General features: G+C 39.5%; 3 protein-coding genes across 4 annotated transcripts in view; 2 read left to right on the top strand and 1 right to left on the bottom strand.

Moving 5' to 3' along the window:
- The window catches only part of lekr1 (Leucine-, glutamate- and lysine-rich protein 1), a 77,787-nt gene extending 75,171 nt beyond the window's left edge, over positions 1–2,616 (top strand). Inside the window, exon 12 of the mRNA XM_008425324.3 lies at positions 1,181–2,616. Within this exon, the coding sequence (XP_008423546.2) occupies positions 1,181–1,621 (441 nt within the window). The 3' untranslated portion in view covers positions 1,622–2,616. The remainder of the gene's footprint in view (positions 1–1,180) is intronic.
- A 3,614-nt stretch (positions 2,617–6,230) lies between these two features.
- On the top strand, positions 6,231–15,106 carry ccnl1a (cyclin L1a). The gene is made up of 10 exons (XM_008425327.3): positions 6,231–6,555; positions 6,785–6,859; positions 7,764–7,873; positions 9,591–9,711; positions 9,899–9,963; positions 12,137–12,236; positions 12,356–12,460; positions 12,916–13,166; positions 13,306–13,404; positions 13,527–15,106. Exons 1-10 carry the CDS (start codon positions 6,313–6,315, stop codon positions 13,966–13,968), a joined length of 1,611 nt encoding a protein of 536 aa, XP_008423549.1. The 5' UTR covers positions 6,231–6,312; the 3' UTR covers positions 13,969–15,106.
- Positions 15,107–22,108: 7,002 nt separating this feature from the next.
- Positions 22,109–26,786, bottom strand: part of veph1 (ventricular zone expressed PH domain-containing 1) — a 76,546-nt gene continuing 71,868 nt past the window's right edge. For both annotated transcript variants that reach the window (XM_081614375.1, XM_017308331.2), the window contains 2 exons: positions 25,576–25,629; positions 22,109–24,829 (listed from right to left, as the gene is read on the bottom strand). In XM_081614375.1, the coding sequence (XP_081470501.1) occupies positions 24,647–24,829; positions 25,576–25,629 (237 nt within the window). In that variant the 3' untranslated portion in view covers positions 22,109–24,646. The remainder of the gene's footprint in view (positions 24,830–25,575; positions 25,630–26,786) is intronic.

Here is a 26,786-nt window from a genome sequence, read left to right as displayed (position 1 = left end):
GTCTAAGATGGGCGTGGCCATCGCTGCCAACTCCTCAGTCAAGTAAGCAGGTACTGACTGCTCTTAAAATAATGAAATGACATTATAGTTTAATCTTCATGATCCTCCTTTTTCATAAAATTGTAAATGACAAAATAAAACGCCATACATAACTTTGGAACTATGCATTTATATTTATAAAAAGTACTTTGTTGTATTAATTTTTTTGGGTGTCTTAGGCTATCGTCCATTTAAAGAACTACAAGAAATAATTAAAAAATAATAATAAAAACAGACGGTTGGTTCGGGGTATGGAAAACCAAACCAGTACTTTTTTTTTAACTAGTTAAGAACTGACTCTAGCACAGGCTCTCTATAAGCACTAGAGCTATAAGAGAACAACCCCACAACAAATACTTTTCAAAAAAGAATTTAAAAATATTTATATTTAAATATAAATTTCCACCAGCCAGATTAGACCATTTACACGACTAATAATAACGTATATGTAAAACCAGCTTTGCTTTAATATACATTGCTTTATGTTTTGATGTCCTTTGTTTAGTTGAATTTTCATTCAGCCACCACTAGGGGGCATGTTCCAATGTTTTTTCTCAGAGGATCTGCATGTTCATGCTGTCGACTTGTGAAACAAGTTTCAGCGGCACTTACAAACTTCTGCTTACATCATGTTAAGGTTGACTCATTTTGAAACTCGACTGGTTAATTGTGTCTTTTGCTTTATTACTTGAAAGACAAATGTTGTTGAATCATTTGTTTAAATATACCATCGTTAATAGAATTATGCAATTGTCTTTAAAAGCAGTTAATGCAAGAAACAAAGACTTCTATAGACTTCTAAAAATGACTGAATATTGTCGAAAAGGTTCAGTTTGACTGGAAATTTGCATACAAGAAAACTGCCACGACAAATATTTCCTCATTTGCAAAGATTATTGCATGCTTCATTTCATAAGTTCTTGTGAAAATATATTTTTGTTTGCATTTGATTAAATATCTCACAATCTACTAATCCTCAATATGATGTAAACAAAACAAACACAAATTCTCAGCGTCTTTTGTGCACTACCTTCTGCTCCTTGTTACAGTGGATATTGTCAGCGGTGGTTTTGCAAATTTATTCGTTTCACATGCGAAAAGAAAGTAGAATAGTTTTATGTCTGTTCTCATCACTTTCCAGGTGGCATTTCTCGAGGATACGGTATGGAAGGAGTGCGAGGAGAGGGAGGAGCTGACTGCTGCTCTGTCTCAAGCCCAGCAGGAGCTTTTCGGGCTCCAATCCATAATGTCTCCCCGGAGTTCCACCGGGTCTTTTCCAAACCCCCCGGAGACGCGGGCAACCCCGGGCAACAAGAGTGTTTATCCCCAGGGTAACGCCGGAGGGCCTCTTCCCGTCTCACCAGCCTCACTCCAGCCCCCCTCTGCCTGCACAGACAAAGACAGAGGCCTGCATATAAAAGTGGGGGGAGCAGAGGAGAGTCTGGAGTCCAGGAAGGGTGATGGAGGTGTGGGTGGAGCAAAAAAGCAGGAGGGGAAGCTGCCTAGACTGAAAACAAGCGGCGCAGAGAGGGAGGTCAGACGCAAGGTCAGATTAATGATGGGGAAAACAGAAATGCTCTAGAAACCAAACTGAATGAAGAAGTTCTGCAAGATTAAACATGTGACCCGAAAAACAGAATTGTCTTTTTGTTCTCAATCAACTCTTAGTAAAAATACTATTAGTAGTGTTTTCTTGTTCAGTTAAGAGTCTTATGTCCTTTTAATCACCTCATCTAAAACTTAAACACACCAACCTTTCCCACTTCAACAGAAGTGACGACTCCTGCTGGATTGTCTGCAGCTTACTGCAGACAATCTCAAACTAAAGCGCATCTGCCTTTGCATTGTCTTGCAACCAAAGTCTCACACTCTTTTAATCACACAAAGAGCTTTACAAACACACCAGTACATAAAGAGACAGACAGACCCAGAGCCTGTCACACGGATCAGTCCCGAAGGAGCACAACAGCCGCTCCTGTCCCACCCATGGACACAAACAAAAGGCAGGCAACCACAAAAGAAACTGTCCAGCAGTCACCCCCACCCCTCCAAACCCACACCCACGCTCACGCACACAATTACACAAACTCTCCTCCCATCAGGCTTGTGTTACTGACATCATTCAGTCTCTGCAAGGTCTTTCCCTCGCTCCTTTTGCTTCCGCTCCCTCTACGTTTGCGATGAATTGGCACAATAGGAGAAATGCGTGAATTGTGAGAGGCACGGAACTCATTTCCCTGCTTACTGACACACATGGACGCAAGCTTTTGGTTCGACTTCCCCGTTTTCCTCTCTCCCAGTTCGTCTGTGAGACAATGCACACGTGCACTTCTCTCACACATAAAAGACGTGGAAAGATTATTTTCTCCTGGCAACACATCCTGTTTGGCTAAACACACGTGCAGTTGGTTTGTCCGCTAAACCCTGCAGTTCATGTACAGAGAAGTGAACGGTGATTTCTGATTTAATATTTGTACCTTTTTCGCACTGTGTTGAATAAGATCATTTCAATGAAGCCGATGTATGTTTGTCCAGAAACCTTGAAATGAAAATAAAAACTTGAACTGAGCTTTCTTATTAGGCGGATAGTTTCTTTATGTTCATCAATCAGTTAATTATTTTTTATTTACTCTTTCATGTGCAAGTCTTTAATTAATCTCAGAGTAAAAATTCTGTTTATATATTGTTTGATCAACAAGGACGCAGGTTAATGTTTAAAGTAGAAGAGTTGAGTGAGTGTTTAATCGGAAGAAATTAGATCAGAAAGAGCAAATAAGTGGAGATAACATGCTCAAAAGGAGAATGCTTGAATTTAATAACCCATCCTTATGCCACAGTTTGATCACAATCTTCAACTGACTCACTTTTTCCTCACTTTTTTTTGTTTTATTATTGTTAAATATGACTAATTTTCAGTTTATGGTTCCAAATGCTACAAGAAGTCGGAGCATTTCTAAGAGCCAGTCAGTCAGTGGACAAGAATTCCATTTTTTATGAGTGCATTACTGATTACGATTTGTTACATTTTGAAATGTCTTTTCTTTGAAAATGTTCTGTCCGTGTTTCATAATTGTAGTTCGAAGAACTAAGACTAAACTTGAAATCAGTACTTCACAAACTACTGACCAGTACTAGAAACTGTGCCCAAGCGGCATCATTTAAGTCTGATAAATGTAATGAGAGGCTTAATCCCAATTTGTGATTCGTGCAGAAATTAGTTCCAGAAAGTTTATAAGAAATTTTCTTGTGGAAAAAAATGTTGAGAGTATTCCTTAGACTGTTGTTTAATATTTTTTAGGTTACCAACAGTTTCTCATTTTGAAGAATCTCCATCTGTTATCGGAATCCAGCTGTTTTTCATTTGATATAGAATACATGCCATAGCATAAAGAAAGCCAAGCTGAACCGTCTACCTCCTCCTCCAATACTGACTCCTACAATAGTCAGTCTGCTCTGACCGCATACACTTTCTGTCTCTGTCGCCCTCTAAACACAAACACCCTCCTCTCTCCCTCTCTGTCAGACTCCCTCTGCACCTCTGGCACACACATGAATCGCTCCCTCTGTGTCAATATTCTTTTAATCTCTTTGGGCCTTCTTTTGGCATTCAACCCCTCTGACCCTGTTTCTAAAAAGCAATTCACGTTCAGCCTCTCCTCCTCAGCTATCTGTGCCTTCACTTTAGTTTTGATCCAGTCAGCGCTCTCCTTTATACTCCCCTCTGCTCGCAGACCAGGCGTTTTTCCTTTGCTCGTGCCCTTGCTTTGTAGCTCTTGACTTGGTGTCCATCCCGGTTTGTGTGCATTTTAAGCAAGCGAGGAGGCATATGTGTGAGAGCGATGAAACGGTTCTGAGCTTTTCTTTCATCCTAATAAAAGATTTTTTTTTAAAAACAGCACATAGCTCCATTAACTTGACATAAACTCCTAAACATTTAAATTAGTGCCCTCGTAAAAATGCCACTGCACGCAAACATTCATATGTGCAAATATGCATGTCATGCACACACAGAGTAGGTCTGTGATCTCACCACAGTAATTATCATAGTAGGGCAGGCATGCACACGTGTCCCCGGGGGAATCTGTAGTAGCCTGTAAACACACACGCTTCAGGGAGTGGCGTGTGTGTATAACTAAGCCCTTGTTCGTCATCGGGTGTCCCTGAACGCCTATCCTGCGTCGTTATGGTCGTTTTGGAATTCTGTCGTCCCACGAGTCCTCCCACGCCCTATAATTAGCATCACCGGGGCAACCAATGAAAGAATACTTAGCATTCTTGTTGTCGTGGTAAATGTATGAGTGCTGGCCGGAGGATGATTCTCGGAGGTGTTGATTAACGGCAAAGACAAGAGAGACTTCAGTCTGTCACTTTGTGTGGCTTGTTACCAAAATCAGTGAAGAATGATTTCTGTGCGTGTGAATGGGAGGATATCTCTAGGTCCCCATACGTGCCGTAAACGATCTCTGAAGATAAAATACCAGGTATTCGTGATCACTGCTCTTGGAAACTGTTGAGTCCAGAGACAATAAAATACTTTCGGAACTCCACTGATCTCCTCATTTCCTGCATTCGTGAGTCGTCTGGGTACCATGTGATCTCAAACACTACACACGACAGTATAACACAAAACATGACATTGAATTATGATTGTTGAAAATCTCCCAATTTTTTCTCTTGTTTTTCCATCATCACCATTGTCTACATCAATTTCACTGAGCTTTGGTGTTTTGAACAGTAAGGTCAACTGACGTTGGGGCATAAAAGACAATGAAAGACCATCCAAGAGGCCAGTTTGACGACCAGAGTCTTAATACATGGCAACTAAAATATGACGCTCCAATAATTGTGATATTACAGACACTGGTGTTGTAATGAGGACTTCAATTGGACATATTGTACAGACCTATGATGACTTCATCTTATTTATTGCAGAACTAAAGGAACAATCCATATCCCGCTCGCTGATGTAAATACAGCTGGTTCCAGATTATTTGTGGTAAAAAAAAAAAAAAAAAAAAGCTAAAGGATTTCACAAAACCTTTAACCCTTTAAAAGTGAAAAAAAATCTAATTAGATTCTTGCTTTTTGTGAAGAATACTTCACAAAAGCTAATATATTATCTCTGGTCTATTGCTGCATTTATTATTTAGATTGATAATATTGTATGCTAATTCCCTTACAATATAAGGCATACATTCCCTAAATGTTGGAGTGGAAAAATCCATTATTGACATTAAATATTATAAAGCATAGCTGATTTTAAAAAGAACGTGACATTTTATAGATGAAACTCAGTCACCTCAAAATGCTCAGAACGCTCTGAACTGCAGTGCTCTAGTGTCTGCTGCCCTCTATCGTCCATTAGTGGGCTATTACTGCTGGAAGTCAGATTTAAATTTGGCAACAACAAAAAAGTGAACACCGTGTTCTCTGAAAGAAACTGGGCTGTTAACTTTTTTGTTTATTTGTTTTGGCCAAATTCTTGAAATTGAGATCACAATAAATATTTGTATTTCTCTTGCTCGTACATTAAAGCACTTACTTAGAAGCTAAATGTAATACGTTCTCAGTACAAGTATTTCACATTAAGTGTACTTTAAAAATGTCCAATTCCGTAATCGATAATGTAATTTAGTTATTTAAAAAAATATTTTTATTTCCATTCACATTTTACTTGGCGGATGGATATGTTCCAGCGGCAATTGTGAGAAGTCCGTACTTTCCCGTAAAAGACGTAACAAAAACCATAAAGAAACCATGTGTTGTGAGCAGTTTCCATGTTACACATAAGTAACTTTTTTAAAAAACCATTTCAAATAAGGAGCGTATCGGATTTGGAAACTAAAACTGCTAGGAATAACTAAAACTTTCAAATAATACTTAAGAAAAAATACATTATACCTTATTTCTTTTTTGTTCAAACAAGGGCGCCCGCCGATTAAGTTTGCATAATGTTATTATATTAAAACTTACGTCATGTAATAACTTCAGTTTTTCAAATTAGCAGCGCTGATGAGGAGAACTGAATTCTAACACAATGTTAAATGCATTTATTTTTAAATTGATTTTTTTAAATATATATTTCGCCACTTAGTTTAAGAGTAGTTGTGGGTTAGTGACATTTAAGCATTGAGAAACTATTTTCTTCCATCGCGGATGTGCACAGACGTTTGCGTCGCCACAGGGCGCTGACGTACAGTGCTTTGTCACAGTCTCGCTTCTCAGCCGTGGTGTTTGTCGAGGCTGCGTGAGCCGCTAACAGCCGAGTGTCCGATGAAGATGGCCGCAGGTCCTCTTTCTGTATCTTCTAACGCATCTAACAACGATGGCATTCTCATCGGTGACAAAGTGTACTCGGAAGTGTACCTTACGATAGACAACTCGGTGATACCGGAGGAAAGACTATCACCAACTCCGTCTATGCTCGACGGCCTCGACCTGAACACCGAGACCGACCTCCGTATCCTCGGCTGTGAACTGATTCAGTCGGCGGGTATTCTTCTCCGGTTACCCCAGGTACAAATATATATGTATATTAAAGTCCACTAAGTGGATGTTGTTATGAAAGTTATTTATGTAAAATACGAAATATGTTTTTTAAAGGTGCGGCCTAGCTATTAGCTTGCTAACTTTAGCCTTTTGACGTTGGCGTGGTGGAATTAAAATGGCGGCGGGCCATTGTGCAAGGTTAGGAAGGTTTACATAAGACCTGGTATTAATAACATGGCCTATCTTTTTCTCGCAGGTGGCCATGGCAACGGGACAGGTCCTTTTCCATCGTTTCTTCTACTCCAAATCCTTCGTCAAACACAGTTTCGAGGTAAGTTCATTCAATTAGCTGAGTTCTTCAACCTCCCGAGATGACAACTGAACGTTATAGTGACGTTCAGCGGCAGCCATATTGTTTAAGGTTTTTGAAATCCACAGCGGAAGTATACTTGGTAGATGAGGACTAAAAAGTGAATCCGAAAGTCTTAAATAAAGGGGCTCAGTTCATATATTTGACGTTAATATTTAGGCTCGTTCTTTTTATATTAATATGAACTAATAGTTAAAAAGTAAGGTGCCGATATGTAGTAGCACACTAGTTACTGCACATGACAGCTAAATCTGAGTCAAACAGCGCCGATTTTAACATATTGAAAATAGAATGGTTAATGGCCATCAGCTTCAAAGTTGATTTTCTGACCACATTTTGTTAACATGTTATAACCCATTCAGATATAGAGCTTGTGACATCTTTCTGGCAGATATTTTGCTTAGTATTTGTACATAGATGTTAAGCACCAACTAGGCATTTAAACTCATTTTGCAGAAAATGGACATCAGTTAATACATTTATATTGTTCTCATTCTCATACATTCATATTGAACATTTATATTGTTCTCATTATTCATGCTAATAAGCACATTGTTAACTTCAGGTGAAAGAGTCCAAAATAGGTTTTGTAATGCATGATAATGTTACCTAGCTATATATTGGTCAAGCCATTTATTAGGGGTTGCCAACTAAATATTCTCAATTTCTAATTATGGAATTTGCTCAGCTTTGATTGACAAATCAATTATTGAAAGAAAACATTACCTTAAGTAAATAAGTTAAAACTAGCTTCATTTACAGTCTGAACATGTTCTGAAGCTGTCTCTGAAACGCATTCACAAGTTGCATCAAGAAAGTAGATATATTTTCCTTCCAATCTTTTTGCGTCATTATCATCTTTCAGATTGTTGCTATGGCTTGTATCAACTTGGCGTCTAAGATTGAAGAAGCACCACGGCGAATACGAGATGTCATCAATGTTTTTCATCACCTCAGACAGCTAAGAGGCAAAAAGTAAGTATCAGCCAGAAATCTTAACCATTCTTGTAGATTCAGCCTTTTGTTACATGGACAATATGTTGCACTGCATTTATTCGGTGTAGAATGTCGTCTGTTGATTTGTTTTTAATGTGAAAGTGCCCTTCTGTTTATCCATGCACTCTAAACCATCTTAAATCTTTTCAGTTCCAGCCTCACTGGTAGTTTCAAACTGTTATTGTCTACATGTAACATCAATTTGACCTTTAAAGTTGATATTGGAAAATGGAAAAAATTAAGAACAAAAATTGAAAAAGAAAAAAAAAAGCACATTTGGCTTTGTAAAGGATGAGGCACTTGTACTTTGCCTCATTTCTTTATGTCACGATTCTAGTCCTTGGCATTAACTTGGCTTCTTTTTTCCCTTGCAACCAACTAACAGCGACCAGCTACATTTACCAAATCCTGGGTGATGTGGAATGGTACGTAAGATGAAGCAGTCGGCATGACAACCATGATGCGAGGGGGTCTCTGTCGTCCCCCGAGGCCCATCCCGCCCCCACCTGTGGGAGACTACCATGGTCTGAGCCACCGCGGGGCACTGGGATCGGGGATGGCAGGTTGGCCGAAGGTCCTTGGCCCGTGGGGCACCTTGAGGACTCCTGTGGTTCAGTCTTAAGCTTGGGGGTTCTGTCCGTCAAGCTGTGGACCATGGGGTAATGTAGATTTCTTCTCTGACCGCTTCTCACCATGCATTTTTGATTGTCCAAAGAAAAAAAATTTTCATTCATCTTCTATAACCCATGGCTTCTACAGAAATATCTTCTTGTTTTTAACTGATCCCTTGGAATCAATGGTAGTTTTTTGATGTTTTTTCTTTTTTTTGCCTTAAAGTGCATGCAGTTCAATGAATGTAATTATTTTTTTATTTCCCACTATAATTTCAAATCCTTAAGAAGTGATAGTCTAGAGACTCCTAGAGCTACTTTTTAATGCTCATCTTTATTTGGTTTAATAGATTTAAATTTTCTGAATATATTTTGCCTTGCATGTCTGAGTGTAGCATTAGTTTCCTGTTTTTTTTCTTTGACATCAAAACATCCTTATGAAAATATGAAAAGTAGCATTTGATGGCACAAAGGAGGGGTCAGTCGCTTTACTGATACTAATGAAATTAATTTCAGGAGTCATTTTATAGCAATTTTTGTGACAGAAATTGAGGGGAGTATGTTTAAATCAGAATACACCAATTTTTCTTTTTACAGTTTTTTGTTTCAAATAAAATCTTAGTATATTTGCATTACTTCTATATTTGTGTTTTAATCCAAATAGATCTGATGAGTCCTATAGCTTGGGTTGTCCAATACACATTAGTGAACATTTGTTAGCAAGCAGTATTTCTAACAGTAAAAATCAACAGTATTTCTGGTAGATTTTCCTTTGGTGAGATTCTAGTTCTAGTTTGGAAATGTTTTTCTGCCTTAAAATCACTGATTATAGTTGAAGTTGATATTTCTGTTGAAGCGATGGTTTGAGATGATCATGCCAGGGACAATCCTCCAAGCTTTCACTGGAACCACAAGAGTCCACAAGCCCCCAGCACACTGTTAGGCATGCAAACAGTGTAACTTGTTGCTTAAAGTTGGTTGGCAAGGGGGAAAAAAAGTGCAAGAATTCAAAAGGGCACTTTCTCCTTCATACATTTATAGTGAAAGGGGAACCACTGTTTGATTTTGAATTTTGTATGAAATAGGACTCCAAGTCCATTGATACTTGATCAGAACTACATAAATACCAAAAACCAAGTCATCAAAGCGGAACGACGAGTCTTGAAGGAGTTGGGCTTCTGTGTGCATGTCAAGCATCCGCACAAGGTGAGTTTAAAAACAAGATTCTTTTTATGCAATGTTGGGGAAATTTATTTTCATTCAGGTAGACAGCTTCTGTTTTTAATTTTTCACATTTGGTAGAAGTAAGAACTGCATTAGACTATTGACTTTCTCTGTTTTGTGTTTGAGCAGCAGACTGTTCTGTTAACACATGATCTATATGTGATTCCAGATTGTCGTTATGTACCTTCAGTTCCTGGAATGTGAGAAGAACCAGACACTAGTCCAAACGGCCTGGTAAGTTCATGTACATGTCCTTAACCAACTTCCCCACAGCAGCAACGCTAGTCAGAACTGTAAGAAGTGCTGCCAGACCTGGGCTTAAGGTGGAGCTGAATTACTTTCAAATGATTGAAATTTCTGGCATATTCAGATGCTCCACATAAAATCCAGACAGCCCCACATGCCAGTAAAATTATATTAAAGTCCTCATGTTGAAGAGTTGCACATTTGAACCACTTTCAATGTTAGTTTTGCCCAGGTCTGAGAGTTACACTTGATCACTTCCATTAAATCCTTCCAACTGTTATTTTCTATTCTTAAGTGATTTGCTCATTTTTGGGAGGTTTAGCAAGTTCTTGTACTGCAAACGTGCTAATTGCCTCACTTTCTAATCTGCCCTTACATGTGAGAGTGTTTATTTCCCAGTGCCCAGGGAACTTGGTTTAACTTTGTCCTTTCTCTCTACTCTTTGATTAAAGGGTAGTCCATGCTGGTAAGTCACATAAAGAACCTCTGAACTCTGCCTCCTCCAACCACATGACCTCAGGAAGCTCCCCCTTTTGGCTGGCTGCCCTTCTCCTGACAGCCAGTCCCAGTGCAAGATTCACTGAAGGGGGCGGGCCTTTCCCAACAGCCAGCATCGTCTTGTTTTCTCTTGGGTGTCCAAAAGGATTTGTATTTTTTGGTCTTGCTACACAGATTCTCAAGTGTAATAGCTCTCTTGTCAAGTAGTTACAGATAGGTTATCTTGTTCTAGTTTACTTGCATTTAGAAATGAAGTAAACTCAGTCAGAACAGAATTTTGTTTCTATTGGCCACATTACCTGCCTGTTTGTTACATTTACCAGTAGAATACTGTGTCTTGTCCCCCACTGACATGGTGTCCAGACATGTGTCTGTTTTACAGGCTGATCCGGTTCTCGGGTTTTGGCTTCAAGGACCCGTCTCATCCTCGCAGCAAACAGAATCGAACGGCCATGCGTTTTCTGTAGTAGTGCTAAAAGTATTTTCACGCTGGTCAGTTTTTAAAGGCAGGTTTGAAGGAAGGAAAGCTTTGACCACTTAAGGAAGATCTAGTTTTATACAGCTTAGAAAAAAGGACATCATTGTGACGCTCATAACAGCTTTACAGTCGTATCGACTCGCAATTAGTTGAGGCATAATTACTTTGTGGTTTCATTTGGTTAGATTAGGATTACTGAAAGATTTTACCATCATTTTTCATGACAAATTTCTACCTAATTCCATCATTAGTACGCCTAATTCACATTCCAAGCAATGCCGACTCTTCCATATTCCCAAATCATTGTTCTAGACAAACTCTTGGCATATGATGCATTTTGCAGAGATTTCAAATACATATCCAGTGTAAATGGAGCAGATATTTCCACAAAGTGAAGTGGATGCCGGCGGTTATCACCTATAGGAGTTTATTTCAGTTCTTTGCTTGAAATCATTCACTGAAGCAAGACATGGTTTCAACAATGCACCCTAAATCCACATAAACCAACATGATAGTGAAAAACTTAGTCTCCTCATTTGAGTACATCACAGGGCTTCTGAATCATAACTTTTACCCCGCATGCCTCCACACACACCATGCTTTTTTCTTTCAGATCCAACCATCTGAAAGTGAAGCTAGCTTTACTTTTTTTTTTTTTTCTTCATTGTCTTTGCATGTCTCCCTTGTTAGAGAGCATGTGTTTGTCTCCGTCATCATCAAACACCCTGGAAAGTTAAAATTTCTTGGATGGTCATCAGTCTTGTCTTCATTCTTTCTGTGACATGCAGCAGCTTCATGGATTCCCCGGAGAGAAACGGACAAAGTTAAACACAACAATAAAGAGATCTTAATTTAATATTGTCAGTTATTTTTAAACTAAAGTAAAAATGTATCTTCTGTACGTCAGGGTAATTACTTTTATATGGCATCAGTGAGATACAATTACATTGTGCAAGTCTGCTGAAATACTTGCATCCAGTTGTGCTTGAACCGCAGATTCTGGAGTTTATAAATTTTACTGATTTCGAAAAAGAAAAAAAATCTGATTATATGTTGGCAGTAGAGATAAATGTTGCAAATTGATATTTAGTATGTAGTTGTTTGGTGCTGCATGATTGGTTGACAGTTGGGTTTGTGTAGCGACGATGCTATGTTTTTGTCTGTGTGTTCTGTTTGTCCATCTAGGAACTACATGAATGACAGCTTGAGGACCAACGTGTTTGTGAGGTTCCAGCCTGAAACCATCGCCTGTGCCTGTATGTACCTCGCTGCCCGAGCTCTGCAGGTGAGACGACATGCGATCAGCTCCTTCACCCTGCTTTTACTCCAAACTCCATCACAGAAGTGATGAATAATTCACAGCATGGTGCGAAGGTTTATAGAACTGTGCGCTTGTTTTCCCAGATTCCCCTGCCAACCAGACCGCATTGGTATCTACTGTTTGGAGCTACTGAAGAGGAGATTAAAGAAATCTGCATTACTACCCTGAAACTATACACCAGGAAGAAGGTAATTATTTTGAGATGTGGTGTGATAATCAGGTGGTTCATTTTGAGCTACAAGAACCTTTTAGGATATTGCTGCTAATGCTTAAATACAGTATGTGTTTATTTAATTGAGACAAAGTTTGATGTATTCTATTACAATCCCTGTAGATAAGCGCAAGCAGAAACCAAAGCAATTTAAGGAGAGAAACCACTGCTCTAAAATCTTGCAGTGTTCCTATAACGAGATTCTTTTATTTAGACAGTTTTTTACTGTCTGAATGCTGTCCATCAATCCCCATTATTCATTCATCCATTTGTCCTTTAGTTTTTTCCCCTTCATTTTCTCTCCCATCCCCTGAATCCTGACCTTTGTGGAAACAGGCCTAAAAAATCACTAAACATATCATGATCTATAATGTGAAGAAGGCTGCAATTTGACATTTTGGCTTTTAGTAAATTGAACCGTTTCCTTTCTAGCCTAATTATGAACAGCTTGAAAAGGAGGTGGAGCGACGGAAGGTGTTCTTGGCAGAGGCCAAGCTGAAGGCAAAGGGCCTGAACCCGGACGGTACGCCGGCGCTCTCTGGCATAGGCGGCTTCTCTCCGGCCTCCAAGCCCTGCTCCCCCGTGGTGAAGGTGGAGGAGAAATCCCCAAACCCCCAGACTATGAAACCAGTAAAGAAGGAGCCCGACAGCCGGACTCAGGTCAACAAGAGTCCACATAACGGGTAAGAAACTTAACAGGTTTATGCCAAGGGACTCAATATTTCTATGAGTCCCTTGGCTCATAGAAAGCCAAGGGACTCTTTGATCGTAAAAACGATCAAAGGTTGATCGTTTTTACTGATCAATCTGTTTGCTCTGCAGGCTGAGGAAGGAGGTAAAGATCGGCAGGACCAGTAGGAGTGGAAGTCGCTCTCGTTCAAGAACACGATCACGGTCCAGATCCCCCTCTCATCGCAGACAGTAAGTTTTATTTCGGTCTTCACAACCATTCTCGTTTACGTCCACACATGTAAGTTGTGTTTATTGTAGCTGATCAAAAGTTTTAGCTGCAGATAAATTCTTGTATGTTCTTGTGCTTCCAGTTACAACAGCAGACGCAGTCGCTCAGGGACGTACAGCTCTCGGTCACGCTCGCGCTCTCACAGCCGCAGCCCGTTGCCTCATCGACACCCGCCCTCACCCCTTCTCCCTCATCTCAAGTCGAAGTCCAGTCACCACGGCAACAGCGACTCCAAACTCAGCGGGCGTCACAGCAACAGCGGGGGCGGTGGCTCTGGTCACAAGAGGAAGCGCACCCGGTCTCGATCCCGCACTCCAGTCAAAGCGGACAGGGACAGGGAACGGGACAGAGAGAGAGACCGCTCTTTTGATTTCTCTTCAAAGAAACACAAACACGAGCGGGGAAGCGGACATCGCGACCGGAGGGAGAGGTCTCGGTCCTACGAAAGGGACAGGGAACGCAGCCACAAGAGCAAACACCATGGCGGCAGCGGACACTCAGGACACAGCCGCCACCGGCGCTGAGAGACACACGGAGACGAGCCCTGGGGCTGACGGTCACCAATGTTTGACACAAATCAAAAGAGTTGGACACATTCTCTTAATTATGGTCATGTTAATTTAATATCCATGTCAGGAAGTAGAATATTTGCAAATTGTAAAGGCAATAATCGAAAGGGTACTGTTTGTTGCATAAAAAAATTCTTAGGTGTGGGGGGGAAACTGTCGCCAAATGATGCAATTAAACAAGTGTACCATGACTGGGAGAACATGTCAAATTTGAAGGTTTGAAATATTACATCATTTAACAAATAAGTCATGTTTATGGGTTCAGCTTTTCTTCTTTTTTTTCCTTTTATTGTTTTGTTTTAATTTAAATTCAACAAAGGTATAAAGAAACCATTGATGACGTTTCTTCTGGTCCAGTAAAAATTCTTAACCTGTCTGAGTCTTAAATGCAGCATCTGCATGGACAGATATCCTGAGTACTTAACTCTTTGTCAGAGTCAGCCTGTCGTGTGGGAAGCCCAAAGTGCAGCAGTGAACTCCAGCATGAAGTGATGATTGTTGACCTGCTGGAAGTGACTCCATGCAGATGAGGGCAGCAGCGTGACCTCAGCCTCCGGCCTCTCTCCATCTGCCTGTGTTTTCCTCTTGTCTCACCAACGAGTGCACCCCTGCCCGACTACCCAACCCTAATCTTGTTTTTAGTTTTATATGTAAAGTTACAAATTTTTGGAAAAAAAACAAACATTTATTTACAGTGTAAAAGCTTTGATATCCACTGACGGAATGTGAACGCTTTGATTTATAGAAGCGACCTGTTCAGTGGAGGGATTGAATGAGTAAATGTAAAGTAAATGTTATTTAGGAAAGATCAATAAGTTTGCACATTGCAGGACTAGTGGGCAGTTTTTTTATGTTTTTTTTTTATTGGAAAGGTTTGTCTAAAGAGAAACTGGTGACTTTCATTTTTCTTGCTCTTTCCAAGCAGGAAAAGCAGACAATTAAAATATATTTTAGGGTTGTCAGTTTGTTGCACTGGTTTTTAGTGTGCACGTCTTCATGTCCAATTTTTATTCATTAATAAATGAGGAATGCCACTGACCTATGGTCTTTTTGTTGGGTTAGTGCTTCTTAATAAAGAACTGTTATGAACAAATTGACACTGGCAATGTCAATTTTTTAAATATAAAAGTCCCTGCATGGTTAAAATTAATTTTGGTGATGTAAGGTTGTACAACCAGACTTCTAAACACAGTTTTGGCTTTTCAAAATGACTAAAGTCATATGTTCAGTTTGGTATTAACCTAAATTAATCAGATTTATATATATATAAAAAAGCTTTTCTTTCATCCACCAGAGGGAGATATAGTTTCAGAATAGCTGTGTTCCTTGCATGTTTCAATAGCATCAGTTTTGAAAAGGAAAAGTGATTTAGTTTCCTCATATTAAGATTATGTACTGCAAATTATATCGGATGATTCTAGTATCACCAATACATTTTAGAAAGCTAAAATTAAAATTTACGATGAACTGTAATTTACCTGTCAGTCTCCTAAAAGTTGACCTGGGAGACGTTGGCAGCTATACGTCAAAATCGATTACTTTCATTCAAAAGCGAAAGTTGATTGATTAGAGTAATGCATGCAAGGGATATATTTTTGTATGGTCAATAAAAGCTAAACATTCAGTCAGAGAAAACTTAAAAATTAAATATCAATAAAAAAGATTTTCAATACAGAATTCTTGACATCCTGAAAATGTGAGTATATGCAGTTAGTACTTGGTGGGGCTCGTTTTACATGAATTACTGCATCAGTGCTGTGGAGCCTGTGGCTCTGCTGAGATGGTAACAAAGACCAGATTTGGGAGTGGTCTTCATCGTTGGATGGTTTGCCTCTCATCTTCCTCTTGACAATACTCCACAGATTCTCAGCGAGGTTTAAAAGGATCAATAGAGTCTGCTGATTGGGCAGCAAGCACTTGCACCAGTGATACTATGGTCATTAAAGCCCAGATGCTGAATCCTGCTGAAAATTAAACCAACTTCTCCATAATGTTTGTCAGTAGAGTGATGTGTTCTCAGATTTCCTGGTAATAAAATCACACAAATCACTAGACTTCAATCAAAGTCAACATCCTGGATATGTCTGCGTGTGGTGGCTGCTGAAGCCAGTGGGACATTCCACCAAACCCTTGAATGTGTTTTGCCTTAAAATCTCCTCAATTAAATCCGTTTTTATCGTTTTTGTTTTTTGTGACATTCGAACCTTTAGACCAATGGTCCCAAAACTTTTTCCTGTGAGGGCCACATAACTTTTCCCTTCTCTGGTGGGGGGCCTGAGTCAGTTTGTAACAGAAAAAATGTTACACGTTTATCACCTGGGCTGCCGGAAATTGTTGATATATGAGCAAAAACCGTTATTGAAACGGTCACTGGGACTCACTAGTATATGTTCCATTGAGGGAAAGTAGCTTTAACATATGAATTCCTCACATATGAATTCCTCATATGTTAACATAAAGGCTCGTTTTGAAGTATAAGCTGCTACTTACAGGCAGTGGCGCAAAAAGTGGGTGTGCAACGCATAGGGGCGCAGCACCAGAGGGGGCGTCAAAACCCTGTCTGGAGGGGCCGCGCCGATGAAGTTTTCCCATAATACTTCAGCGCGCCTTACGCTCCTTCACCTCGCGCACATAACGAGGTAAATGTAGCGAGTTTTACCCTTCACGTATCGTCGCCTCGGGGGGTAGAAGAGCGTCGCTCCTTCACCCTGACGTTCCTTCGCTGAGGGGTGGGGGCGCCGATCTATGTTTTCGCATCCACCTGAATAATGTGTAGTTGCGCCACTGCTTACAGGCATTGCTTCGAAGAATTCGACCTGGAAACAAAAACCTGAAACAAACACGTGTGTTCATCTGCTCTACCGCTAGCAAACAACCGTACTGATTAAATAACATAAAAGTCAAGCAGTTCCCTAAAAGTCCAACAGATGGCAGCAATGCGCCATGCAAAACAAAACACCCACAGTTTACAGGACACACTTCTTGCTAAAGAGCCCCCTGGTGGCTCTGATACAATATATGAAAAAAAATCTGAATGCTCTCTGGTATTGTTCAGGGGACCGGACCAAATATATATATATATATATATATATATATATATATATATATATATATATATATATATATATATATATATATATATATATATATATATATATGACCAAATACATTATTCACATGGAACTTTTAATGTCAAGACATTTTTTCATTTATGTTGCCGCATGTACTATGACTTTTGTCATAGTCATAGTACTCCCAAGAATTTAAAACTAATTTCACTCCTGAACATAACCATATTATTTTCCAACAACTTCCAGAACAGTTTCATTTCATAGCTGATAACTGACGATATATTAATGAATCTGTACATTAAAACAAATTGCAGCAGTTCCTGTACAGTAGCTTTATGCCTCAGGTAACTAGAACCGCGGTTGCTCTTTTTCTCACGGGCGCCAGTTAGTTCAGTTGCGATGACACCAGTAAATTAAACATAAAAGGACTCCTCCACATTTGGTTTGGCCCCCTGAACAATACCAGAGAGCATTCAGATTTTTTTTCATTTCTGGTATTTTCCGGACTATAAGCTGTTTATATGTGGATTTTTCTTCAACCACCAGGGGGCTCTTTAGCAGGAAGTGAATCATTGGAAGTGTGGTTACTTGCGCGCCAACACTGAGCCCACAAGCAGCAAAATGAGTTAGAAACAGATCAGATGTCTTTGGAAAGTTTCTTTGCAAAGGGGAAAAGGCCCAGAGAAGAGACAGGAGAATGGATTTATCCCGGACCGGTAGGTGAGTCCCACATTACAAGCCCGCTTTGCGTAACATGCGGCAACATAAATGAAAAAATGTCTTGACATTAAAAGTTCCATGTGAATAATGTATTTGGTCAAGACTTTTCCACGGTAAACAATATTCCTAAACTCACCCAAGATATTGTCAGCAAAATGTATTTGTTTTTTTCTGCATACAACAGCAGCAATATACTAACTATACACAAGACTGTCATTACTTGACATAGTTGTACTGTTAAAAACTTTTCGGTTTGCTTCCGTAGAAATGGCGTAGTGTCTGGACATGTTAAAATGTTAAACTTTTTACCAGCCGAAATCCTCACCACTTTCAACTAGTTTCCTTTTTTATTTTTTTTAGTTGTTGCATGGACTCAATGAGTACAAACAACAAGTTGATGAGACTTAACGTTCCAGGCAAGAGGCCAGGTCACCAGTCTGTTGCAGGGCAACACCGAGACACAGGACAAAAAACTATGCACACACACCTAGGGAGAATTTAGAGAAACCAATTAACCCTGACAGTCATGCTTTTGGACTATGGGAGGAAGCCGGAGTACCCGGAGTGAACCCATGCATGTACAGGGAGAACATGCAAACTCCATGCAGAAAGACATGGAGTCTTCCAGGGCCGAGAGTCGAACCCTTCTTGTTGCAAGGCAACAGTGCTACCAACTGCACCACTGTGCAGCCCACATTACAATCAAAGTATATAAAACTTTTTATAACCAATACCTGCAAATGAACCACCCAATTCAGGAGACGCTGCAGGTAACCAAACAAAAACCCCAAATCACAAGTAAACAACCTGGTTGTCCATTACAAAAATAAGAAATACATTCCAGGTGAGTAATGTCTTTTTTTCTCTTCATTGCAGGAAAGAAGGTCCAAAAGACCCAGTAGACGACGTCCAAACAGAAAGTCCCAAGGCCCCAGGATACCTCACTTTGAGGAATCTATTTAGTCTCTTCTTTTATCATGTTTGTATTAATTTTGTCAGATAAGTAACCTTTGTCCTCCTTTCTTGCAGGAAGACAGCGAGGCGTACCCAGGATTTCATTTTCCACCGAAGAAACAATGTAATCTCCAGGTTAGTGAATCAATTTCAGGGAATTAAACAGAGTAAACAACTCTGTTTGACCCTCCACAGGTCATGCAAAACAAGTGAAAGTGGAGAATCATCCGTAGAGTTGTTTGTAGAACCTCCTCATCCTCTTACATGCCGAGCCCTTAGAAACTGCATGGTAACAAAAACCTTTCTCCATCCATCCATTTTCCTCTATTGTTTCTGGGTCATGGAGCAGCAGCTTCAGAAGGTAGGCCCAGATTTCCCTCTCTCCAGCCACTTCTTCCAGCTCCTCGGGGGGAATCCCAAGGCGTTCCCAGGCCAACCGAGAGACATAGTCCCTCCAGCGTGTCCTGGGTCTTCTTTGGGGCCTCCTCCCGGTGGGACGTGCCCGGAACACCTCACCAGGGAGGCGTCCAGGAGGCATCCTGACCAGATGCCCGAGACACCTCAACTGGCTCCCCTCAACTTGGAGAAGCAGCAGCTCTACTTTGAGTCCCTCCCGGATGACCGAGCTTCTCGCCCTATCTCTAAGGGAGAACCCAGACACCCTGCGGAGAAAACTCATTTCGGCCGCTTGTATCTGGGACCTCGTTCTTTCAGTCATGACCCACAGCTCATGACCGCAGATGAGGTGGGAACAAAGATCGACTGGTAAATCGAGAGCTTCGCTGTTTGACTCAGCTCTCTCTTCACCAGTACAGACTGGTACAGTGCCTGCTTCACAGCAGACGCTGCCCCAATCCACCTGTCGATCTCCCGCTCCCATTTTCCCTCATTTGTGAACGAGATCTCCAGATACTTAAACTCCTCCACTTGAGGCAGGAACCCCTCTCCCAATGTCTCCCAGAGGGGAGACATTCCACGTCCCAAGAGCCAGGTTCTGCAAGCGCCATCCATATTCACAACAGTGTTTAAGAAAAGAGTTTGTAACACACAGCCAGAGCAATGCCTGCAGCTGTGCCAAAACCCAAGCCCAAACTGAAGCTGCTCATAAAAGACTCCCCACAATCAGACAAGAAAGTCCACATACTCCAGGGTGGACTCTGCTGCTGCCTCACTTCTGGCCTCAGATGTTTCGTTACAGCCTCCATTATCTCACTTTCTTCTGACTCATCCAAATCATAAAATATTTTAATTTTCTCCATTAGTTCTGCCATTTCAGTCAATAATTCTTCTGCATTTAAACTGTGCAGCCTCCTTCTTTGAATCCTTATATAAAATTCCTCAAGTTCTTCAATTAATTCTTGATTCTCCATCATAAAAGTTTTACAAGTTGCCACTCTTTCTTCAATGCTCCACTGAAAGATCTCTTGGGAAAAAGTTCAAGTACTTAAGACTGTTTATGATGTCATAGCAAGAGAATGATATTATGACATCACAGAGAGAGTGATGTGATAACTGACATATACTTGCATATATTTATGCATTTTATAAAATATGTTTATATGGTTTTCTTTTTTGCATATATATTGAAATATGTTTAATCTAGGTCATGCTAGTTCTGCTGTTATATTGTTTTTGTCGTGTTTTAGTTCTTGAGAAAGTGTGGTAGGAATTTCCCACATTATGACTCCTCCTTGCAGGAACTTGTTTTTTCCCAGACACTGACCTTACCTTGATGCCCATTGTGTTTTACCAAATCTCTTTATTGTTGTTACAGATGGTTAATCAAACTGAGCTTTACATAGTTTTAAACAAATATATGGTTAATTTATGTTCTTGCATTGTTCTAAAATGCAAGTTTATATAAACTAAAATATAAAAATGGCATCCAATAAATGAAAGGTCAGTATTTTATTTTATTTTCAGAACATTTTAATTACTTGCTTTACTTTCTTTGAAAAGGATAAGAAGGATGGTCATATTTTATTTTATTTCTTCAGCTGACTTCAACTGGATGCAGGATTATTGCTTGTATATTATTCTGAAGATTGGAATTTTGATTATGGAGTCCCTTTTTCCATCACATTCGTTTATTTTTTTATTTCTTTATTTTATAACTCAGTTTTTCTGACATGGAACTTGGTTCAGCTTTTATGCTCACTTCTGAGCCCTGCCAAGAGCTGGGATTGTTCAATCAGATGGGAACTACAAACTTGCCTGCCACTTTTACCCATAATGCACTGCAGTTAGTTGATTGCTTCTCTGAAAGATGAGTGCCGTCTTTAAAACTCCCCTTTTTCACAGAGTTCTTTTGATTGTTTTCAGACTCCTTTGCCTGATATGAAGCTTCATTCAGCTTTTAACTTCACTTCTTCTGCTTCTACAGCTGGAACCAGAGGCGTCGCCAGAAATTTTGGGCCTCCTGACAAAATATTAGATTGGACCCCCCTGCAAAGGTCGACAGGCTGGGAATCGAACTGGCGACGGCCACGTCGAGGACTAAGGCCTCCATATGTGGGTTGTGCTTAACCCCTGAGCCACCACAGCACACCTTGAGTCTTTTTTTGACCCATAAAAATTTTTACAAGTTTAAAGGCTTGCAACTTGCTTTCTTTGATTCAAGACTGATACTAGCATAATATTTACTGCTCATCTATTTTACATGCAACAGTCTTGAATGAAATGTCTCTCCCCACGAGCAGCAGTCACAAGGGTGTAAAGAAAATGGATGGATGGATTTATTCCAAATTGTTAGCAGCTGTAAAACGTTTAGTCATACAACCATCAATCACTGCTAGTTGTTCCATTATGTCCTTCCATCTCACCGAGTCATCTGCTCGAGTTGCTTTGCTTTTCCTTTACGATAAACCAGTTTGAATGGGAACATACTGTTAGCTTGGGAACTTGTTAATCATGTTACTCATTTTCCACTGACTGCGCGATCCAAGTGTGCAAACTGCTGTTGGTGTGGGGTGACCCGGATTGGAGTTTGCACACTTCGAAGTTGACTCTGTTCTTAATAATACCGAGTCTAGGATGCGCTCCATGGAAATAATGTTGAATGTAAATCAATTCTCTATTCGGTCATTTTGCTTTAGATTTTTTCTAATCTTCTAAAAAAAAAAAGTCAGCATTTTATTTTCTTAAAAATCACTATATTTCTAATTTCATTAGAATTCATAACCATCATATTTTTTTTAGCCCCCTTTTTATTTCAAGTGACCACAAATAATCCCTTATGAGAAGCCCAATGTCAGAGGCTGAACTGATTCCTTCAGATTGCTGATTGGACAGATTTATTTTCTGCTTTTTGAAAATAAGGCAGTCATGCCGCGGCTGCAAAGAGACAAGGATTACTCGGACAAAACAATACTGTTTTATTGTCAGCACAGCACAGCATTCATTTGTATGCACTTGAATTTAATAGTTATAAAACCAGGAAGAGAACAATAAGACAGAGGAGGAGACATTTCATCCGTCATTCATTGTTTGAGGCCTTAAACACACATAATAAATACTGACCTTTAATCAAAATCAAATTTAATCAAACATCAAAAAGGAAGAAAAAGTATATATGATTCATATTCCTCAAGGCTAAAGGAAATTATTTGAAACATTCAGATGACCTGCATGAATCATCTTCACAGTGTTTGTTAAAACTACAGCAGTATTCTCGTCATGGAAAGCAGCGTCATGCTGATCTCCAGCATGAGACATATATGAACTACGTGTAGTTATCAAAATCGGCTCACCCTGATCTTGAATGGTACAGAACGCTGAAGCGGATGTGATCATTTTGGGACAAATTGTTAAATTTTATCTGGACAGCATGTTGAATCTCAACCATAAAACTACAAGAATGCAATATTGCACTCACATGAAAGATGTCTCTAACATTTTAAGCGTCATACATTCACTTTTTGCATTTTCATGACAGATTGTTGACACATTTAAAAAAAAAATGGTTACTTTGGGACTTTTAGTTGTAAACTCCCTTTTACTATGAAGTGTCTGTTGTTCTGTTTCAGTGTTAACTCATGAAATCACACTTCTGGAAGACGTCTCTCCTTTTCTAAAGGCAACAAATTCGAAATCTTGTTAAACTTAAACTCACATAGTGGACTTTGTAACGACCTTTTTCACGTTTTAAGGTGTAATTGCTGTCTCCGCATCATTGGTTTTAGTGTGTTTTTCAGCAATGTGAGCCCTCTTTTCCACAATTAATGGCTAGTCAAGATACAATTAAGCACTACAGTAAGACGAGATGCAAATTAGGGGAGCGCTTTGAACCTCACAGTAGTGACACAAAAAAAGCAGCTGGGAAGAATCAGAAGGAAAAGTAACATCCTGGGAAAAGCTGGAAGTTCTGGGTCTGGTAGTTAAATCGGCCCTCAAGAAAACAAATATCTCAAATTAAAATAACAGAATGAAAAACAACATTGAAAGATACATTTTGTTAGACATTTGGTTTTGGTGCTGTTTATTTGGTTTTAGATGGATCTGGGCCGGTTCTCTCCTTTGCTCACTTCATACCCCACCAATACTTATTTTGCCCCAGTCACAGATACACCCTCCATAGTGTATCTGTGACTGTATTTACAAGTATACAATAGTTATGTTATTTTCCAAAGATTTTTAATTCTCTATTTTATTAACCCCGATCAAATCAAAATAAGAGACTTTATGAGATATTATCTACTGGTGTCTTATAGACTTTGAGCAGATAAAAAAAAAATCTTCAAAATCCCAGTTATCAAAGCAGGTATGAAATGAAACTTAATTGTTTTCTTAAAGTTTTCTGGTCTGGATTTCACAATGGAGAAACCCATGAACTAAATGAGTTCTTTATAAAATATGAAGTAAATTTCAGCAGAACATTTCTCCTATAGAAAGATTTTTAAAAAAGCTACTATAACAACACAAGATTGTAAAAAAGAGAAACTTGGATCATTTGTATTTCCAGCCGCTTCTCTTACGAATAACATTACTTCAAGAACTCAACATAAAAAATGGTGGTGATAAAAATGAACTGAATTGAAAATATGGGATGCGGAATTATTTAGGCAAGCAAAAGTTGCACATAAAAAAAAATATCAGTCACAAAATACTTAAACATCTTGGAAAAAGGAATGTATATTAAAGGTTAGCCAAAAGTTAGCTTAAGACTTCAGCTGACTCCACTGATTTTGTAACTTGTCATTGAACTTTGTGAGTTTAATGTGTCGACATAAAAAGATGTATAAAATAATCAAATCTAAATCAGCTTCAAAGCAATCTTTTTTACATTGTACCCACTATTTATCTCACAGTAAAATACAGCAAAAATGAGAATTTCTATACTGTTTTATCTGAGTCATTTATAGATATTAAAAGATTTTGTGTTTTGTGTGTGTGGTCCACTGATGAATGTGTGTAACATACAAGCAGGTCTTGCCCACAGGTAACAGTAGGTACAGTGACATAAAACTGGATCAATACTTCAAGTTAATAGTACATACAGTCTATTTTTGCTGGTTTCTTAATTTTATATACTAAAAATACTGCATAACAAATCTGGGTTAAACAAGTCAATATTCCATCTTCAGCAGGATTGATGTCCACATGTGGAACAGATAGCTAGTCTTTGTTCAAAATAATTTCACAATACCTGCAGAGATTAGCCTCCCTGCTCTGAGTTTTCATATCAAAGCATTGTTTAGGCGATCCACTTCACACCAACCAACTCGGCTCTTCACCCACTTCAAGTTATCAGTAGTGATCGTTTCCAGTTCCTCTCTGTCCATTTGGTTATGCATACACCAAAAAGAAGAAGAAGAAGAAGAAGGACGTGCTCCAACTGAAATGAATACTAATGATTCACATCAAAGCCGGTGTCTGTGTTGGATCTGGTCTCACAGGTAGGTGGTCGCCTCTCTGTTCTCCCGCTCTCTGGCCTGAGCCACGGCTACGTTGATGCACTGCAGCCACTCCTCGGCGTGTTTCTCGTCCTCAGCTTTCAACACGTATGTCTTGTTGTCCGTGAAGATCTCGAAGGCCCTCGGCAGACCCCGATCCCGGCGTTTCTTAGCTACTACCTGTGAAAACAACGCAGGGTCAGGGATAAAAGGAGAAAACATCTCCACGCTAAGCACAGCAGCTGCTGTCACTTTAGTAATTCACATCATTTAGCTTGATGTAGATTTGTTTGTAGCTTAAATGTATTTTAGGATAAAACGCACCTTCTCACACTGTTAAAGCCTTTATTGGGAATAATTTGGTCTACAAGACGTTAGCAGAAACGTTTTTACAGGTTGTCAAGTTACAACCGCAAACCTCAATTTAACTGGTTGGGTTTCATGACAGACCGGCATGAAGTAGCTCACAAAGCTGCGACAAAGTTTAAAGTAGGGTTTGGTGGTAAAAGGTGTAAAGCTTAGAGGATCTCAAGGAAAACTATGTAACTTAGCGTCAGAGAATAGAAACAGTATGTGACATTTCAGCATCGATTGTAAAAATGGACAGAATTGATGTGATGACAAATTAGTAAGTAAAATCAGAACAATCTTGGAAGAAAACCTTCTAGAGGTTAATGCAAATGGAATTTTTTTTTTTTTTATTCTTAGATATTTACAAAATTAAAAGCTCTGTGTAGTTTTTGTTGAGCCTGGGGCAGAGGTTCCCCTTCCAGCAGATAAACACGCCTAAACACATCAAGACATTAATAAAGAAATCCTAAAAACTTGATGAATGTTTTGTAACTTGCTGTAAACCGATACAATCAGGGTTAAACGTTAGATAAAGTTGGAGCAGTAAGGATTAAGGAACGCCTGGGATTAGTCACCTTGACACTCTGCACTTTGCTCAGCTCTATGGGGATGTCATCCAGCTCATCCTTCTGCAAATAAGACAAAGAGTTCGTCATCACTCAATAAGATGATGACCTTTGTTTCTGTAAATAACCTGTGTGGGTTTGGCATCACAACGCCTAATGAAACCCTCGGATAAAGAAGCGTAATGCTGTTTTCAACCGTTGTTGCCAGTGAAATCTACCTCAGACTGAACCACGTCAAAGAAGAACGACTCCGCTTTGTTTTTCTCCAGGAAAAGAAAAGTCTGTCTTTGCTCACCCCTGATCGGTCAAACGTGGGTGGCGTAGCGGAGTCAGAACCATGTACTCTTACACCATCGTTAATTATGTGGCTGCAACCACAGCATGAAGCAAAGTCCACCACAGGAGTCCACATCCTTACTGGGGCATCCCTCTGCCCCAGTAAGGATCTAAACAACCGTTTGCATTATTTATTTACTCATTCAGCGACGGCCTCCGTTTGGCTTACTGACCGTTTGTAACAACACCCCTTACGTCATACATTTCCCGTTTTTGTCTCCATGGGGGTTTTTTCTTGTCAGCACTTTTCAACAAAATGGTGAGTAAAAAGGTACATGTATGGAGCTTCTTATTTGAAAACCACAAAAAAAATGTGTGAACTACATTTAAAATACCTTCTCCAACCTGGTGTCATGCTGTGTCAATAATAAAATCTAATGGCTCCCTGTAGCATCAGAAACTGACATTCATCACATTCAAGCCATTTTAGAAATACTGCAAAAACAAAAAAAGATGTGAGACTGAACAAAAGTATGACTGTTATATTTTACCACAAAAAGAAAACACACAAAAAAAAACATTCCAAAAGATTGATACAGATGACAAGACTATAAATCTATATATCCAAGTGTATGACTTTATATTCCCGATGACAGTTGTGTTTTTGGCATTTTCTGCATATGAGGGAATATAAAGACCACTTTTGTAATTATGATATTTGATATCGATGATATGATATTTCCATCTGTCCCCGAACAGCAGGACTTGCCAAACTGTGGTTCAGGCTAGCCCGGGGTTTGGCTGCAGTTCCTGTCTGGTCCTAATTAAAGAGCAAACTCAATCTTCACCAGAGCTCCAAATTACAGTGCAAGGATAAATGCATATTTTTAATTAGAAATTAAACTTTGTTTAACAGTATCTGTCTTCAAACATGAGGAAAAGTC

Source organism: Poecilia reticulata, chromosome 13, assembly GCF_904066995.2.
Source record: "Poecilia reticulata chromosome 13, P_reticulata-male-v2, whole genome shotgun sequence".
Taxonomy (NCBI): Eukaryota; Metazoa; Chordata; class Actinopteri; order Cyprinodontiformes; family Poeciliidae; genus Poecilia; species Poecilia reticulata.
This window is presented reverse-complemented; position numbering and strand designations above follow the sequence as displayed.

What these genes read in the sequence shown, in the direction of transcription:
- ccnl1a (XM_008425327.3), top strand. Translation starts at nt 6,313, where the DNA reads ATGAAGATGGCCGCAGGTCCTCTTTCTGTATCTTCTAACGCATCTAAC. An exon ending in TCGTCAAACACAGTTTCGAG is followed by an intron (nt 6,860 to 7,763) that starts GTAAGTTCATTC and finishes ATCATCTTTCAG; the next exon opens with ATTGTTGCTATGGCTTGTAT. An exon ending in TCGCTGCCCGAGCTCTGCAG is followed by an intron (nt 12,237 to 12,355) that starts GTGAGACGACAT and finishes TTGTTTTCCCAG; the next exon opens with ATTCCCCTGCCAACCAGACC.